At 42.8% G+C, this 19,410-nt stretch overlaps 1 protein-coding gene across 2 annotated transcripts in view; it reads left to right on the top strand.

Moving 5' to 3' along the window:
• Positions 1-19,410, top strand: part of ryr3 (ryanodine receptor 3) — a 126,609-nt gene that overhangs the window by 21,280 nt on the left and 85,919 nt on the right. The window contains exons 4-15 of one of the 2 annotated variants that reach the window (XM_080024059.1): positions 706-726; positions 3,671-3,745; positions 4,399-4,477; positions 5,445-5,557; positions 10,900-10,999; positions 11,263-11,356; positions 11,929-12,003; positions 12,807-12,963; positions 14,402-14,566; positions 16,330-16,451; positions 17,278-17,458; positions 18,189-18,324. In XM_080024059.1, coding sequence (XP_079880185.1) covers positions 706-726; positions 3,671-3,745; positions 4,399-4,477; positions 5,445-5,557; positions 10,900-10,999; positions 11,263-11,356; positions 11,929-12,003; positions 12,807-12,963; positions 14,402-14,566; positions 16,330-16,451; positions 17,278-17,458; positions 18,189-18,324 — 1,318 coding nt within the window. Of the gene's footprint in view, positions 1-705; positions 727-3,670; positions 3,746-4,398; positions 4,478-5,444; positions 5,558-10,899; positions 11,000-11,262; positions 11,357-11,928; positions 12,004-12,806; positions 12,964-14,401; positions 14,567-16,329; positions 16,452-17,277; positions 17,459-18,188; positions 18,325-19,410 lie in introns of those variants that run through there. The other variant, XM_080024058.1, reaches the window with a different exon arrangement.

The following is a 19,410-nucleotide window of genomic DNA, read 5'->3' as shown; positions in this document are numbered from 1 at the left end:
AGTGCCTCGCAGATAACACGGCAAACAAAAAACAAGCCTTTTTCCAAGGCAATGGTCATCACTGGTCCTGTGGAATCCACTTTGGTCCGCGGCGGATGAGGAAATTATTCCCTTAATGACCGCGGTGATATTTCCGACGGCTGACCGCTGGCATTAGAGGCACAGAGATGACCATTGGTGGCATGATTTGTATTCTGGCTGGTAGTTTTTAGACATTTGCAGAAGCTCCACATAAAGTTATTTCCGTTCCGCTCACACTGCTACAGCTGCCGATGGCAAATAGACTGAGGTGATTGGAAAATCCGACTGATCCAAGTGCAGCATGTAAGCAGGGTGGGAACGTCTGCAACTGGCTACCACTGTACCATATAGCTTTAAACTGGCTGTTCTTAACTTCTTCACTTCAATTAAAAAATACCTACCATCCCTTCTTGGGAGATTTAGAGTAAACCAGTTAGCCTGGCATTGTATTCGCCCGCACAAGAAGGTCTAGTTTGTGCTGCCAAACAACAGCCGTGCTTGGCAGCACGACCTGGCTCGTATCAAACACAGTGTGCCAGCTGGACTAATATATAATTTCCCTTTTTCATTGCATACCCCGTCCCATCCATCCATCCCACCTCTCTGAATTGTTGCTCTCAGATGTCATTTTCACTGCCGTACATTAAAATAATGCTATTTTCACTTGTATTTGTCTGTTACTAGCACGCTGATCATTACAAATGGGTAGGTCCATCGGTTCATTCATTCGTTCATCATGTTGTCAGTGTGCATGGCAGCTCTACTGACCCTTAATATAGAAAGGCTCAACTTTTGTCACTTTCACTTCAGTGTTGCCTATTTTGCGATTGCCTCATTTGCATACTGAACTGAACCACTGTTGTGTTTTAGACCTCATCTCTCGAACATATCGATCAATCAAATTTGAGCTGATACATTTCCTTCCTTTGCATTCTTCAACTCGCACTTTCTCGATTCCCACAGCTTCAACATTAACTAGTAGCAATCTCAAAATAGAATATTTGTCACCTTGCGCACATGGCTATTTCTTGCTTGTTCTTTTACAAAATTGTACACGAGTGCAAACATTTGGAAGTGAAAGTGTCTGCTATTTAATTTACACAAGCCTCTAGCTGTCATTTAATGCTTTTAACAATAGAAAATTGCAGAAACTCGCTTATTGCTTGCTTAATGGTTTAGAGCTGACTAAAATGCACTGTAAACATGGATTTTCACCATTTAAATTGACCAGTAAAAAGATTTCCCTAATCTCTGAAGCTCTCCCATATGTCCCAAAAGGGCTTTAAAGCCAATGTGTCGACAGACGACTCACTTTCTTGTGGTGGTTTGTTCCGTCTTGGTTTCTAACATTGTGAATTTCAAGGGTATCAAACATGAGGAAATGTCCTGGAATCAGCCCTGATTCCAAAGCGTTTAGGGACACTGCCATTGAATCTTAACTGCTGTGGCTGGAGCATCGATTACCCCCCCGCCGCGCCTGCTCTCATCCCTCATGCACATTGTGTTGGGGTTAAGCTTTTTTTTTTTTCTTCTTTGCTCTCCTAGGGACTCTCCCTTATTATGAATCATAATTTATCATCAGGCTGTTTTTATTGATTGAATTGATTTGAATAAATGTAATGCAGGAGAAGACCTAAACCTGTTCATTCCACTGTTTTGAAGGGCCTGGCGTATGGGAATCCCATACAAAAGCACTTAATAAATCTGGAAAAAAAGCCCCCTCTGCTCCTTTTTATGCTCTTAAAATATGATTATTGACTGATTTCATCCATCCCGTATGAGATACCTGTGTTCAAAAGTGAGCATTAGAGGCTGATTACCGAATCACCTTTTTGGCCGCGACGCCTCAGCCCTGGCACAGATATCTCAGTTGGCGAGAGGGTAGAGTGCACATTTGGGAACACAGTGTTTCCCATTCTTTTTTCTGCCACGGCACATTTCTTACAATTAAAAAAATCCCACAGCACACCAACACACTATCCTCAACCAAATCTCAAAAAAAGAGTCAAACCTTTCATCACTACCAATAGTCGTCACTTTCAGAGTGAAACTCGTTCTGTTCACCACAGAGCTACTGTTCTGGCAGGAACTGATGAGCTGATGAATGCAGCCTCGCAATTTTGATGCTGCAACACAAAAGCTAATTTGCATTATTTTTTTTCAAGTTTGTGGAAGGGGAACTCCCAGTAGTCACGACCACCGCTTCAGGTTACAGTACATTTTTACAGAGGGCCATTTCCAATCAAAGGTCAGAGTTCCCTGCACTGATTTGTCAATGTGGCAGCATGCCTAAAATACACCCCCACCCCCCATTCCTCACCCCCTCTCTCTCTTTCACTATGGCTCCAGCTCCCTCCCTCGCTCGCGCTCCCACTCCCCTACTCCAGCTCCCAGCTGTTGCTGGATACTCCCGTTTTTCTTTTGATCGAAGCTGCCTTTCCTTTTTCGTCCGTCCGAACAGGCCAGCTGGGACTGACTCGGCAGGCGAAGGGGGAATATCAAATTGGGGGTCGGGTTCAATGGTGAGAGTTGCGGGTTCCCCTCAGGTCAGTTAAAAAGAGACCATGCTTTGATACGTGCAAATAACTACTGAGAGCTGTGCAGCAGCGGGAGGATAAACAAACCAGTGTTGTGTGCTGGATAAACTGGCGGTGAAAAGGGTTAGGCTCAACATTCGGGGTTCAGGTTTTCCTCTGTTTCACTGTCGAATGAGAGATGTACACTGCAATTCATTTCATAGATGGAAAAAAAAAATCTATTCAGATTTCAAGGCATCCCGTTTCTGAGGATATCTAATTGACTCCAATTGGAACAAAAGTAAACATTGCTATATAGTTTGGAGTGCTTGTCCAAAATGCAGTACCAATGTATGAGGTCCTAGGTTCCTCTCCAGTACTTAATGGTTTGACACCATTAATAACTACAATTTACTCAACTCTGATTGTGGTTGGACAATTCACTGCTTACTGAACCTCCACTTTCTGTCTCATGCTTCTAGAAGTTGGTAAAGAGGGTAAGTAGAGTCTCCATCGTTGTCATTTCATCGGAGGTTCTTTTCTTACACTACTTACACCCCACACATTTCCTCAGCCCTGATACTACAGTGAAATGAGCCTTTTGTTTTCATCCCTACAGTGTGAAAGCTCGGGGTTTGTGTTCGGTGGGTTTGTTTGTAATTGTGTGGTGTGGTTTTGTTTGTTTACAATCCTTTTCGCCATCTATTCACATTCGGGATAGGGTTCAGAAGTTCTCCCATATTCCAATTAGTGTTGACTGCAGATCAGAGGCAAAGTAGGGCTGGGTTTGTTGAACTGCTGAGACCATCGAGAGTGAGTAGAAGACACCAAGCTAGTATTGAGATGGCTCCTTACACACAAAAGAATCAGCCAAACAATGGTTGGAGAGGAGGCAAATTTAAACTGCGGTAGAACCCTGTTCCAGAGACCTGAGATGGGGCAACAGTCGAAGATGCTGTATAGCAGAGACAAGACAGGGGCCAGAAATAGAAGACAATCAGATATTGAGATAGTAGCCGTACATATACAGTATGTGATATAAGAGCGCGGTTGAAAATAATAGCATTCTTGCCACCCAGATTCTAGCACCCTAACTGATCCATGGCATGCGTTTCCTGCTTGCTCCCTGGCAGGCGGCACAGGGGGGCGGACACCGGACCCTGCTCTACGGTCACGCCATCCTCCTGCGCCACTCCTTCAGCGACATGGTGAGATAAGACTGTTTACAATGTGCGTAACATCATGTACCATCGGTAGACCTTGCTTGGGGCCACGTCAAACATCAGGAGCTTGATTTGAATAATGTGATAATATTGCGAGGGTAAATATTGTCGTCGTAAACTGTATGTCACAGACAATTAATGAAACGATCATCAGTATTGTAGTCATGGTGGCCAAGCATGTGGAGACTCATTGCTAATTTCACAGTCTACAAAAATTGGTTAACTTTACTGTTATGCAGCCTTTACAACCAGGAAAACACAACATTTTACCTAGATGATTATAAAAGATACATAGATATATAAATAAACATTAATGTCAAAATCTCAGACCGTATCCAGTCTCCTATCAGGATATCGCTATTATATTGATACGTATCGCCCAGATCTAACTACTGTTTGGAGAGTTGTGGGACATTTTTGGCATTTTCATTGCCGGGTTATGTTCAAAGCATTGAAAGAAAGAAAATTAGAAGAAAATTACTACCACTTACCAAAAATACTAAAGCGAATAGGAAATTTTGCTGTGAAATACTGAATCTTCATTGACCAAAAATGTTTCATAGGTATTGTGATCTTGTCCAATGATGATGATGATGAATGTGTACTTGAATTTGAGCTGATGTGTTTCCCTCTCCCAGTACCTGACCTGCTTGAAGACGTCGAGGTCTCTGACTGACAAGCTGTCCTTTGACGTAGGACTGCAAGAGGATTCAACAGGTAGGACTTCAGCAGTCAGTTTGAACTCCTGAATGAGCCATTTCCGGTCACCCTCACCCAGAAATGGAATTGGTATCCTGAAAGCGATACATCTGCCAGTAGTGCTGCTCCCTATTAAGGTGACACATGAACTACAAAAAGACCCCGCGCAATTCATCAAGCGGAAGTGATACTTCAACAGCTCCTTCAAGACTGACTTTTCAGCATGCCGTGGCTATATTTACGCTTTGTTTCCTTTCAGACACACTTGAAGGAGGAGAAAAGGACAAAATCCTTGTTGGCTTGCAGCTCTGCTGTCACACTGTGTTGTATTTTCATGACCGGTAAAACAAAAACCGGTAAAACAAATATATGTTGATGAGTAAGTCAAGATGGAAAGTAGACGCTTTTCACAGAAGTGTCACAGCGGCTTGGGTAATCCCAGATGCAGCTCATAGCATAAATTATCAGTCTGTTCCTTTTTGTTATGGCAGTGCACCAACATCCACAATTCAACTATGAAATAATTGTATTGAATCATTATTCTACATTGTCTACATTGGTGCACTAAAATGAACAGAGGCATAATGCATAATAATAACCCCTAATAAAATAACTCCCTTCAAAGTCCTAATTACTCTGTCAGGGGTTATTTTGGGATAATTGACCGCCTGGCCGCACATTATCCAGCTTATTACACAAATACATTGAGATGGAATATTGATTTAAAATGATTTTATAACTAGTAGGTCGAGATTAAGAGCTTCCTCGAAGAGAAATAGTCCACAAGAACGTCACTGCAACAGCGTAGCATATAACTATTCGGGCTACATATGGGGCCAACCTATTTTCTGACAATGGTCAGTATTTAGAAAGCACTTGTTGACGCTATTGATTAATCACAATCAAGTATTTAACAGCGGCGTATAATAATTAATGCCATGAGCCATATCTGTGTTAAACCGTGATGGGTGGTGGTGCTGTGCAGGAGAGGCGTGTTGGTGGACCATTCACCCTGCGTCCAAGCAGAGGTCCGAGGGAGAGAAGGTGCGCATCGGTGACGACCTGATCCTCGTCAGCGTGTCCACAGAGAGATACCTGGTAAGCGCCGTTGTGATTCCAACGACCCGCTCCCTTCATCAGGTTAACACTGTTAAACTAGCTTTGAGAATATAAGGACGCTGACTAGCAAACAGATGGCGTTGGCTGTGTGTAGCTACGTTTTATGGTTTTAGTCAAATTCTCCTGATATTATTTGGCTTTTGAAATTTTAATAGCCCGAAATGTCCTGTAAATGCAGCAATACTGTAACATGTACTCACTGTGACTGACTGCCACTTTCCCATATTGGGCTCACTAGTCACTAGTTAGCGTGGCGCTACTTCATGTTAACTTTGCTGTTCCTACAGAATGTTTGTTTGTTTATCCCATTTTAATTTGTATTTCTTTCTCTTTAACTTTTTTCATAGAAATAATTGCAATATATATATATATATTTTTTTTTTTTTCTAATTTTTTTTTTTTATGGCTTTTTTCCAAAGTATTTTCCTTGAGTATTTTCTTTTTGAACAATGTGACTGACCTCTAAGGCTGGATGTTTGGACAATTTTATTGATTTATCTCTTCTAGACTTTTAGCTATTTTTCACCATCTGGAACAATAATATACACAGACTTTGTGATTATTTTATACAACAATCATAATAAATACAGGTGATTTCAAAGACATAATTAATACATAATTAATTAATACATACATAATTAATTTTAGTTTTAATTTATACTTTATTGTAATTTTTTCTAACAATGTGCAATTGAAAACATTTGTTAAATCGAATACTTGTTTATATTTCAATACAGACAACATTTATTGAACATAAACATTAATTTGGAATTTGACTTATTACGGAAGGGCTCATGCTTTTTCTATTTTCATTTCATTATCGTTAGCTTTAGAAAGCTGCGTGTATATGATTTCTTTCTACAACAACGGTCTATTTTTGCCTTTAAAGCAAACCATGTGATTGTTCTTACTTACCTTATTGTTTGTGAAAAGATCTGGGGTCACAATGACGGAAGTTGACGTTTGGTGTCTTCTGGGGCAATGATGGGGGAAAGGTATAATATAATAAAAATCCTAACAATAACATCCCTACTGGATGGACCCCTAATAATAATAATAATTATTATAATATTAAGCGCATAAATGTGCATGAACGTGCGGTATACCTAAAGGTCTCGGTATAAATCCCATGGCATAGAACTCCATTTGGCCCAGTTCAGAGTGAAATAAAAAAGATATCCTTTATCATCGGTGAAGATATATTCATATTCTCTTAAGCAATCAAAGGGGAAAAAAGGTTGCTGCTCGTTCCATAAAAGACGGAATTGTCCTGTGTTTGACAATCAAATATTGTGTCCCGTTTTGAATCAGTACAGAATTAATCTATATAAATAAATCATAAGCATAAATCTAAGCTATCTAAAATAAAAATATAAAACTAAACTTTTTTAATGAGCAATTTAACCTGACAAAGATTTTACTTCTTAAATGTCAATGTTGCCAAGTGTAGGTGGGATCATGCATGTATATCAGTGCACAATACGGTTTGAAGCACACAAACTGAAATAACTGAATAAGTTCCTGACTAAAATAACTAAAGAGGGAATCAATGAACAAATCGATGGAACTAAAAGAACTGTAGGAAACAGTTGTGAACTATTTCTACCAGTTCTTTAGGTCCGTTCGCTGACCTTTTGACGGAAGGCGGGCTCAAACGAACTAATCATTTTGGGGAGGATTCAGTTCATAACGTTCACTTAAAAGATTCGGTCAAAAAGAATGAATCAATCGCAAACGACCCAACACTAGTCGGTACTCATACCTGGAAAAACTATAATGGTTCTTTGTTACATACCTGACCGCATTTCATCCCTGGATATCCACGCATATGTTGTATGTGATAATTTCTAAAGTGGCATTTGCGTCGTCCTTTCATCACATAAAAGTCACCCAGCAGGCCTTCAGTCAGCCTCTCGCGTTCATCTGTCTGGCTGTGCCGACCAGATTTCAGCTATGCTCCGGCGTACTCTTGTTTTGTGTTAATTTACTTTTTTTTCCCCCGGTTTATTTTTGCAAACACTGCACTGAGACCTCGGGGAGAACAGTGAGGGAAAAGCAAATGCAAAGAGTGGTTGTTGTTGTGTGGAGATGCAGACACACGTCCAGCGCCAGCCATCTCCAAAGTGACATGGCAATTCAAGGGATAAAAAGTTTCACTGCTATCTGTAATTAAAATCAGATTATCAGCCGCCTCGTTATTCAGTATTTTTATTATTATTTTTATGGAAGGCATCTATAAGACAGATGAGCCGGGACTATCCGTACCCCATCATTCGTCGCCAAATCAGTCGTTTTGACATTAATTGAAATTTTTCTGAATTCAATCGTATACAGTATATTGCTCAGCTTTTCCCCTCACACCATAGCAGAGTGCCTTACGATGTGTTTCATCTATTTGGAAGCAACATGGACTGCGAGAAGTTACTCATTTTGGTTTTTATCATTAACTCAACATGAACTCTGCCAATCCATGAACATCCAATTGATAGTTTCTACCTTTTGAGTTCTATTGAATTCCTAAGGCTCTGTTTAAGTTCCAGTAGCAGTATCAATCTAAAGTTTACCACAGTAAAAGTTTGAGAATAATGCCGATTTATCCCAAACAGTGACCTGGAGATAGAGAGCAAGAAATGGAGAGAGCGTGATCAGCAAAGGCTTCCAGTGTCTGCTCTATCCTTCAGGGAGGGGAAGTGTGTGATAAAAGCAGAGGTTGGAACACTGTCAGACTTTCGTCTGGACGGAAGGGAATCTTCACCTGATTTAGCCCCCAAACGCAGACGCCCTCCCGTCGGAGCGCAGATTGCAACTGAGACCTACATTGCGGAGGAATCGACTCTCCTTCATTGTTAACTACCGTAGCTGCTGTGGAGTAATCTAATGCAGCGTGGGGGCCCCTGGCACCCGCCCAGGGGGGTCCACAAAAATAAATCAGTTTTATGGTCCTCAAATAATGCACCAATTGCTCTACGCGATGTCAGGCAGGTCTAACCCTTTTCCACTGCAGCGGGCAGGTCAATGCGCCTTTTTCTTCTGTGTTTTGGCTCCATGTATCATTTATGGCCAATTGCCAATATCAATTGGCATTCAATATGTAAGGCGTTCCTGGAAATAAATCTCCCCTTGAAAATGTTGTGATGGTTTGTAGACAGGACCCTCTTGCAAATAACGGCAGATGGATATTTGAATGGGTTTTACTGGGAGTGACCCAGGAACACAAGGAACGCCCAACAGTGACTAAACGGAAGACTCCAACAGAAGTAAATATAATGAACTGCAGATCTAGTCCCTTATGGCTACAGAGACTCTGCAACCCAAATAGAACAAAGACAATATAATGTAAATATAAATATGCACTTACTAAATAATCACTGAATAATCCAGAATTTGGAAATAAAACTGCAATTTTTGTGTAATAGCGTGCCCAGGAGCTCACCAGCCATTGTGACAGAAAGAATGTCAATCAAACAAGTACCAGTGCTTCAATAGCTATTTGTCACTGTGTGTTCTTACCCAATTTGTCAGTGACAATCCTGGAGTTCAAGCCAACAAATCAGAAACAGCAACAACTGTAGTGGCAGACCATAACAACAGCAACAACTGTACCCTAAAGTAATCAGTATTAATACTTCTTTGGAAAGAGTAAGGGAAGTGAAACTCCCCTTCCACTGTGTTAAAATCAGCGTTTGCTGATTTGAACACAGGCATGAGGTCCCTGGGAAAATTTGAACATAATGAGAACCACTGGGCAAGACTATAGATACGCGCCTAAGTAGCTTCCGCTGATTGAATAGTCTCTTTGTGTGCCTGCTAGCGCTATAAAGTTGTCTGCCCTAGACGTCTCACATCAGGTTTAGAGCGGAGTCCAAATGGCCATCGTCATGACAGCCTGGCGAAAATGTGAAAGATTTGATATTTAAAGTGAGAGACATGATAGAATAGGATTGTTATCATGTGGCAGCAGGGGTATGGATGGAGAGCGAAGGTGAGTCGGGTAGAAGTTTCCACCACCTTATCACCGCCCTGGGGGAGACTACACACTGCAGTAGGGTTTATCTTCCTCCGTATCCCTCGGACGGTTCAGCTCGTTAATCGGGCCTCCAGACACATGGCTTACCCACTTGCCAAGAAGACACAGCGGTAGTCTGGTCAGTACAACAAGAGGCAGCTCAACAGATTTTGTTATTTTTAGATTCAAGAGAAAATGCGCAAATATACCTTTTTATACATGGCTGCAATTAAATGGATTAAACACCCAGTATCTCTGAAACTCATTGAAGCAGAGAGAAATTTCAAGCAGCCAAGGAATAAATGGCTTGCGTATAGTCTCTCAGAATAGGGACTGTGTACAAATTAACTCAAGAGTTGTCCGTTTTTGTTTTTTCTGTTATACTGTATATTAAATGGATATTGTATTTGCACCCGTCGGTTTTGCCGGGCTTGACATCTTGCTCACCCCCCTCCCTTAGAGGATCACAATGGGAATAAGCCTCTGGGCTTTATTGTGTAATTTAATCCTCGGCAGTTTGTAAGTGTATTTGATAACTGTCATCAGGTGGAGCAGTATTATGTGTATTTTATGATTTTCAAATACATCTATCTATCTAGCTATACAAGGTTCATTTAGATGGAATGCACTCCTACATTTTCACCACTGAATTCAAAAGCCAATTCGAAGGCATCTTGTGCTGAATCTTGCCCCATTTATAATGGATTGAAAAGCCATTTTCAGTCTTTTACACACAGTACTGCACAGGCAGTCTTAAGCTGCCAACCCGATCTGGAGACCAAGTGTTGGGCAGTTTTTTGCAGAGCTGAGGAGTATAGGCTTGATTATTTGGGTCTTCAGTTTAAAGAATTGGAAAAATAATGTATATGTTCAGTTGCACTGGTGGGTATAGTTAAGACACCCAAAGTACAGTGTAATGTACATAAAAAACAAAACACACACACAGGACCCTAAGGCTCCGTTTTACCCTACTAGTGACAAGTCAACAAAGTTATGAAATCCATGAAGAAATAACAGAAAAACAAATGTAACATTAATGAACAGTAAGACTTGAAGTCTTTATTTGGCAATGGAGTAATTGTCAGACGAGACAGTGCCTCTCCCACACATCTCCTCCAGGGCCAAAGGAACGCTGCAACCTGCAGTCTCCTGTCTCATCATGCACTATAACAATACAGTTGTTGACATATGATGATGGTTTCTCTACACCCATCAACCCCTAACCATATAATGAGAGATGAAAGGAGTAATTATGTTGGTATCACTAGGTATTGCTCTTTCTCTTCTCTCACTGTGTCTACACCTCTCTCGGCAGCACCTCTCCATCTCCAATGGAAACATCCAGGTGGACGCCTCCTTCATGCAGACACTGTGGAATGTTCAGCCTACCTGCTCAGCCAGCAACGTGGCCGTAGGCAAGTCCCACAACATCATACCAACAGCACAGTCTGTACAGAGGTGTCAACGTTTACAAAGTGTTCTCTTTGTAAAGTGTAAGTAAATCTCGAGCTTGTACTGTGAGCCCACTTCAGTATTCGTAGATGAGGTAACGTTCACGTGGGTTTCATTCTGGATAACGAGCCCAATCGGAATTCAACGTCCATCACAGAAATTGGAGTTTCCATGCAATCCAAGATGAGTTGTTAATGAATTGCGCAATGCTCTTTCCGATGAACAGGATATCTCATTGGCGGCCATGTGATTCGTCTGTGCCACGGCCATGACGAGAGTTTGACCATACCTGGTGCAGAGAAGAGCGAGGATGAGCAGAGGTCGGTCACTCCAAAAACTTCCATTTCCATTTAGTCCTAGTTTAGTTTCTATCTATCTGTCCGTCTGTCTGTCTGTCTGTCTCTCCACCGAAGCAGTGTATGCAAAGTCGTTCATTAATAAATGATGGCATACTGTGGCTGCACTCCATTGAAATTGTCTTGTAAGTGCGTGACCGTACGGGTGTGAAGTGCGGCGCTGTTAGGTAATTACCCATTTCAGGTTGAAAGATTGCTTGGCTGCTTATCATGCATCAAGTCCCACTCGCTCACTCTGAAGAGGTCATTCAATCAAAAGTTTTGTCACTGTACATTATTGTCCTCCTTATTCATTAATGGAATAGTCGGGACCCAAGTCTGCAGTGTTCAATCAACCACAGGTGTCCTTTTCTAAAGTGATTCAGGACACCTCAACGGGGTTGGGGATTTTGTTATCAAATTGCTCATTCAGTAAGATTTGTATTAAACCTATTATTGCTGGCTTCCCCCCTTGGCAGCAGCTGTACAAGTCTTGTTATGCACGCTGTAGCTTTGACGATCCGGTACTCAAAGGTACCCGTCTTGTGTTCTCCCAGGGTAGTTAACTATGAGGCAGGAAAAGGAGCGTCGAAGGCCCGCTCGCTTTGGAGACTGGAGCCCCTCAGGATCAGGTGTGTGCGATCAGACAGAAATGCTACACACACACACACACACACACACACACACACACACACACACACACACACACACAACTTCTTTAACATGAGGTTGGACATCATAAACAATATAAAGGTGGTGAATCTCGAGTTATTTGATGTATTCATTACACTATACCTCTGTGTAACGAGTACATTAAATAACTAACTCTTTCACTTTGCGTCACATTAAATTAGGAGTCTGGTTCTTGTTTTCAGCCTCTCTCTGGTGCCTCTCTCTTTTTCTCCTCTCCTCCCTGGTGCACAGATTTCTCTTAACGGCCCGCCCACGCAATTTCACTCTTCACTGTTCCCCCAGTTCTCACCGCGGCTAACTGTCACATTCCCTTCACTTTGAAATTTCAAAGGTGCTTTTGTTACGTCGCACCGCTCTCTGATTCAAACCCCTAACCCATCGACTAGGAACATCTGCGCATCGTCCTCCAAAAAATGTGTCGTTCAATAGCAGAAACCTCAAAAGCTCAGTTGTCGGGAAACGGTGTACCATTCCGGTTGACTAATTGTGAGATCACATACGTCTGCCATCCAAAAGAAACACACCACGTGTTTTAGAATATTCTGCATATCCCCAAATTGAAAATTCTGAAATTGAGAGAACCTGGTTATGTGGTTTCATGTTGCTTCTAGTAACGTGAAAGGTGAACCATACATGGTTTTGCCTTTGTGAGTTCACATTTACTTAACACTCACAAAAGTGCTAAATGTATATCCAGTACGTTTGTGTGTACGGTTCTTTCTGATGGGTTTCCCCACTGCAGCTGGAGCGGTAGCCACATCCGTTGGGGGCAGGCATTCCGGCTGCGGCACCTCTCCACTGGCTTCTACCTGGCCCTGACCGAGGACCGCGGACTGGTCCTGCAGGCCCGAGAGAAGTCCGACACCAAGTCCACCGCCTTCTGCTTCCGCCCTTCCAAGGTCAGTATTGAAACAACATATCGGGAAACCAGCAGCAGTTTCTCGGCTAGAGAGGGAAGAAGCCTAGTTTAGTTATCAGTGACCAATTTGTAAGGTCACTAGTATGACTTTGGTGAGTTCCCTTGTTTTCATGGCTTTCCACTTTCAGGATTCGACTGTCATTTGCTAAGAGAAAGCAGCAGAGCTGAAAGATTGACAGTGACAATACATCCAATTTTAAAAAACACACATTTATTTGCCCTTTCGAAACCCTAAGCAAGCTGGTAAAGCCTTTGCATGCAGCCTTTCAAGATCTGAGTTGACCTTTACAGGCTGCTGTTTTTTTGTCTCATGTCTCATTGGATTTTTGTCTTGAAGACTTCTGGGGATATGAGGCATTGATTGCGCATATGGTCTGCCACTACTATGACCTTTTCATTTGCAGTAATTACAATTTACAGTAAATGTTGGAGCAATTGGCCAAGCTGCATCTGGTCGTGTCATGGCAAATTTTAATTGCGAAGCCACCGTGCATTGATCCAAAGCAACTATAGTGTCTGGTAGTATGCTACCATAGCAGTTTTATGTGTGCTTTTATACTGTCTTCATCTTCCACCCACCTTTTGTATGTTTCTTTCATTTCTTTAACCAACAATCTAATCAGGACTCTTCCCTGCATGATCCCAAAATAAATCCGAACAGCCCAAAGTCATGCAAAATATATGAACATGTAACCAAGTTGATATTTTACGTAAACATTGGACTCTTCAATGATTACTCAAGGGTGTTTCCTTGTTGGGGGTTCATATCTGTTTTTATTTTCATACCTTTTTTTTCTCTAGTGAGGGGTTTGCATGTTCTCCCAATGCTTGTGTGTGTTTCTTCGAGGCAGCTCCGGTTTCCTCCCACTACACATGCAGGTTAGGCTAATTGGAGACGATGATGACTATAGTTAGGGTGTGTGTGTGTGTGTGTGTGTGTGTGTGTGTGTGTGTGTGTGTGTGTGTGTGTGTGTGTGTGTGTGTGTGTCTGGGTCTGTGTCTGTGTGTGTGTGTGTGTGTGTGTGTGTGTTAGAAAGTGTCCCACCAAAGTGCTCCCCTGTCTCATGCCCTTAGTGAGCTTGGATGGGATCCAGCCACAAATGACCCTGAACAAGAATAAACAACTCAATACATGATTGAATGAATTGCTTTGCTTTGTGATTTAATGGGGTTTCTGCGACCTGCTGTCAACTGTAATCAGCGGCGCAATTCCATTCCCACCGAGCTGTGAATGTTGCCGAGCTAACAAGGCCAGCGACTCAATCTCCCTGCAGGCCAATGAACACCTTCCCTCAACCTGGCTCTCTGATTCCCATCTAGTACTGATAAATCTTTGTTATTTTACTGTAACTAATTTTGCTATGGTATGTGTGTGTCTGCGTGTGTACTTTCTGTGCCTTCTTTTGTAACTGTATCAGGAAAAGGGGGATTCCGACGTGAAGCGGGACATCGACGGCATGTGCATGCCAGAGATCAAGTACGGAGAATCGGTCTGCTTCGTCATGCACGCAGCCACCGGGCTTTGGCTCTCCTACCAGGCGCCCGACGCAAAATCATCTCGCCTGGGACCCCTGAAGAGAAGGGTAAGAGGAGATATGCTGTGCTTTTAGTCTTTTTTTTTTGGATGGAATGGTGTCTGAAATAGTATACTAGCACACTACTTAGAATACCAAATTAGTATGTAAAACTTTTTAGTATGTCCAAAAGCATAATATACTCAAATAGTATCTGAAAAGTACCAGGATGACATACTATGTCCGATGACATACTACATAGTAGTATGCTAACTCTGCAAAGTACACTGGCAAGCGTATCCCACAATACATTGTGAGGTAAAAGCTTCTCTTTGGTGTTGTCATCAACCCGCAACCTGCCGAAAGGAAGTGGAGTGGCCAAATGGTGATGTAGTATGTCCAAGAAAAGCCATCGTTCTTTTAAAGCATGTCAGTCTGCTTGCCTGTCAAAAATCAAGGTTTAAAAAAAAAAAAAACTATTAATGCTTGACAAGTTTAAGCGTATGTTAGTGTTATATGACATTATGCCTTTTTTTTTTTTTACAGTAATCTTCAATGAATGCGTAGAATCTGAAGTTTTATTTAAAGTCATGTATCGACCGGACAAGCAAAAATATGGATGCCCACTTCCTCAGTTGCCACAGGAGTTGCCATAGATACCGGAACCATTTTTGACTAAAGAACAGCAAGCAGAGCGCTCTGGAAATATCAGTCCAGAAGACCCGTTCGTCGCTAGGTTAAAGATAACCCGACTGTGCGATGATAAGTCCATCCTGGAACTGACATCTGAAAGCATCAGATGGTCTGATTGGGGGGTTTACCTCCTTCTGCGTACAATAAAGTGTCATATAAGTCCATTGTGTACAGTTAACTGTGAGGTTTATTGGATATATTCCCCAGATATTTCCATTTTTCATGTCAATACCTGCGTCAAGCGTCACTTCACTAGCACGTTAGCAGTGCACACAGTACCCACTTAACACTCACCTACCCCATCCCAATGTCACTATTTAAATGCTGATGGAGGGCTGGGTGGGGGCTGAGGGGACGGGGGGGGGGGGTGAGGTGGAGAGTGAGAGGGCGAGGGCATGAGCCTGGGAAGGTGCTGGAATGGTACCGTTGCTCATCTCTGGGCGCACCTCCAAGTGTCCAGACCTAGACATGATGGCATGCCAGCACCCCCTTTCAATGTTAGAGGTAATCACCCCCACACACACCCCCACACTCCTAAGTCGATGTGATTAGCCCGCTTTATCAAAGCAAATCAGGTTTCAGGAGCACACACACAAACACGCAGCGGTGTGTGTCCGCTTGGGCTGTGGGATCTGGAATCATTTATTATCGCAATTGTCGAATGTGAATGTATGCCATGATTTTTGCTCCTTTAGATACTGTTGCAAACAACCTGTGAGGGATGTCATATCTTCTTAACATCAGTTAGTGGTTGGGATGTACAGGACAAATCTAGAAAGCTCTGTCTCTCTCTGTCTCTTTCTCTCAATTCGGTTAAATTCAAAGTGTGGGGCGAAACATACATTTACATTGCCAAAGCAAATAGAAAACAAAAAAGAAAATTTCAAATTACAGCAGAATCTACATGTTGCAGTGAAAAAAATAATATGAGGTAGCTACGTGTAGATAACCTGAAATGAAAACATATAAGTGTAAATAATGTAGTTTGTGTGACGTCAGTGATAAACAATAGGGGAGACTGTGTGTGTGTGTGTGTGTGTGTGTGTGTGTGTGTGTGTGTGTGTGTGTGTGTGTGTGTGTGTGTGTGTGTGTGTGTGTGTGTGTGTGTGTGTGTGTGTGTGTGTGTGCCCACGCACCAGGCCTGCCTACACCTTGAGGGCCACATGGACGACGGGTTGATCCTGCAGCGCTGTCAACATGAGGAGTCCCGGGCCGCGCGCATCATCCGCAACACCACCCGCCTCTTCAGCGACTTCATCAAGTAAATTGACGGCAGCTCCTGCAAACATACTCTCTCTCTCTCTCTCTCTCTCTTGCACACACACACACATACTGTACACATGTTATGTTGAAAGCTAACAGGTGAAAGAAAAACGTCCTCCAACTCCTCTAAAAGTTAGAAAGACATGCTGTACAGTATGTTGGTTATGGCAGTTCCACTGTGCGTGTGAAGCATACCAATGGGATTCAACAGCGGTCGGTCAGACAATATAGACTTGGAAAAGCGGTGACCCGCGGTACTTTTTCTCCCTCTGTCCGTCATCTCCACTAAAAGGGAACATTTATCAATGCGGGAAGACTCATTTTCAGTCTCATCATTTTGAGGTCAGTATCTGCTGATATCGCTGCTTGCTGCGGCTCGCTCTCTCTGTCTCACACTCGCTCAATTCCCAGCCAGCACTAAAAGATCAGAGAATATTTTGATTATGGTGTAGATCAGTGGATCTCAACGTGGGGTCCGGGGCGCCCCTTGGGGTCCTTCAAGAGCTTCCAGGTGGTCCCCAGCAAAGTGATTAATTATTGAACTATTTTATTTCATTGAAAGACATCATTAGATAATCTACAATAGTTACTGTTTTCATCCTAGTTTAACTGTTATCTCCTTAACTAGAATATAGACCGGTGAACAGGTTTAGACTCAATTAGTATAACGATATAAAGTCATATATAACGATAAAAATCTTCTCAGATTGGGGTCCCAGAGACAAAATCTTATCAAATGGGGCCCATGGCCTAATGCAGACTTGTCACTGTCGTTCCTCCCTGTTCCCTCTCCATCTCCGTTGACCTGCCCTGACCTGCCGCAGGGCTTTGGACAGCACCACGGCGGGTGAGAGCACGGCTGTGGCCGACTACGTGGAGGAGGTGCTGCAGACCCTGGGCGACCTGATCCAGTACTTCAAACAGCCGGACTCAGAGCTGGAGCATGAGGAGAAGCAGGGCCTGCTCCGCTCCCTTATCAAGCGCCAGGACCTCTTCAAAGAGGAGGTGGGGTCTGATCTCACAGCTGAAAAACATATGATCCGGTGACATTAACTTTACTAATATCTGTGTTGAATTTAGCCTCACCAAGCTCAAATGAAACTGTCAGAAAATTTTCCGTTGGTGTCGATGTTTCTTTGTTGTTTTTTTAAGTAAAGGAAATGCAAGCAGAAATGATTTTTGATTGTACAAGAAATTAGTTTTGTTCTTTAATCAAGTGCCTCTGCTGTTTTGGAGTGGTTTATTTGGTGCCACAAAATTGTTAAGAACCTAGGAAAGATTGAAAAGACAACAGGCAACTCAAGAATAAGATAGTGATGTTTTCGCAAACATCTTGAATAGTAAACTTCAGGGAGCAATGCATACCAGTTTTTGATTATATATTGAATTGGGCAGTGGCTCATGAAGCAGATCGGGTCATCTAGTAGTCAGATGATTGCCGGTTCGATCCACGGCTCCTCCTGCTAGCATGCTCAAGTGTCATTGAGCAAGACACGTAACCCCTAACTGCTCCAGATGGCTGCGTCCATCTGTGTATGAATACATTGTGAGTCGTTTTGGACAAAAGCTTCTATTAAATAATGTAATGAATGGGGAAAAATGTCTAATGGCGTTTTCCTAAATTATTTGTGTATCTGTTCGAAGATAAACTTTCCGTCTCTTCTCGGCATGCACGTCACCAGCAATCCCAAGCAAACCAAAGAAGACTGTTTGATTAGATTCTTGCCGTCCTCAGGGAATGCTGGCCCTCCTCTCCAAGTGCATCGACCGCATGAACCTGTACGACAGCGCTGCTCACTTTAGCGAGATGGCTGGAGAGGAGGCCGGTGCGGCATGGAAGGACATACTCAACCTGCTGTATGAACTTCTGGGTAAGACGTGTGTGTGTGTGTGTGTGTGTGTGTGTGTGTGTGTGTGTGTGTGTGTGTGTATGTGTGTGTGTGTGTGTGTGTGTGTGTGTGTGTGTGTGTGTGTGTGTGTGTGTGTCACCTGACAATATCCACATATGATGTATGAAATGGGAGTGGGTAGGGAATGGAGCAAAATATATAAAGATAATTCTCAGCAATCAGGAAGGGAGGCCCAGAAGCCTGGGAGAAGCTCAAGCCTGCTTCACACCGAATACAACAAACTGGAAGTCCATTCATTCCTATGGAGAGTCAGATTACGCACACAAAAAGCTGTGACACGCTGCTGTGCAGAATTTACGTATCCGATAGAGGGTCCGAGATGTGTACCGATTTTTAAACTCATGCGACAAGTTTCGGTCCAACACTATGACCGGAAGTGACGTTGGGCAAGTTTTCTTTATTGGAACTGGGCTAATAAGTAAATAAATCATGTATTTGAAAAAAAATAACATTAGATGTCATATTCACCATTAGTCAATCTCTTTTTATGTAAGTGAATTGTGAGTTATAGCAGTTTCGCCTTACATTACATTACATTTAGCAGACACTTTTATCCAAAGCGACTTATAATTATTCAAACGCCGACAGGCGCAGGAGCAAATAGGTGTTGAGTGTCTTGCTCAAGGACACTACAGCATGCCTATTGCTCTACCAGCCTTCCACAGGCTGAGGAGCAATAGGCGTACAGCCACCCTGATCCTGGGCCCAGTTACCTACACCCAAGACGGGTGTGGCTTCTCAAACCACACCACATAGCCCCCACACCAAACTTACGCCAGGCAGAATCCCTAGCCGGGCCTACCCCCCCCCCAGCAGAGAAAAGAAAAAGAAAATGCCTGGACTCTGAAACGGGGTGCCTATACTTTAAAATAATACACCACCGGACTCTGATACAGGGTTCCCACACCTCAAACAAACAGGTGTCCAACAAAACTGAATTGGTCTGGGACCTGGTTCCCCGGAACAACACGGTCAATTGGCAACCCCCCCCCCCAGGGCTACGAAGCAGACTATCCCCTCCTGCCTTCCGGAGCATGGGGCCTCGGG

Source organism: Zeus faber (assembly GCF_960531495.2).
Source record: "Zeus faber genome assembly, chromosome: 2".
NCBI lineage: Eukaryota > Metazoa > Chordata > Actinopteri > Zeiformes > Zeidae > Zeus > Zeus faber.
The sequence above is the reverse complement of the archived record's forward strand: the minus strand, read 5'-3'. Positions and strand labels throughout refer to the sequence as shown.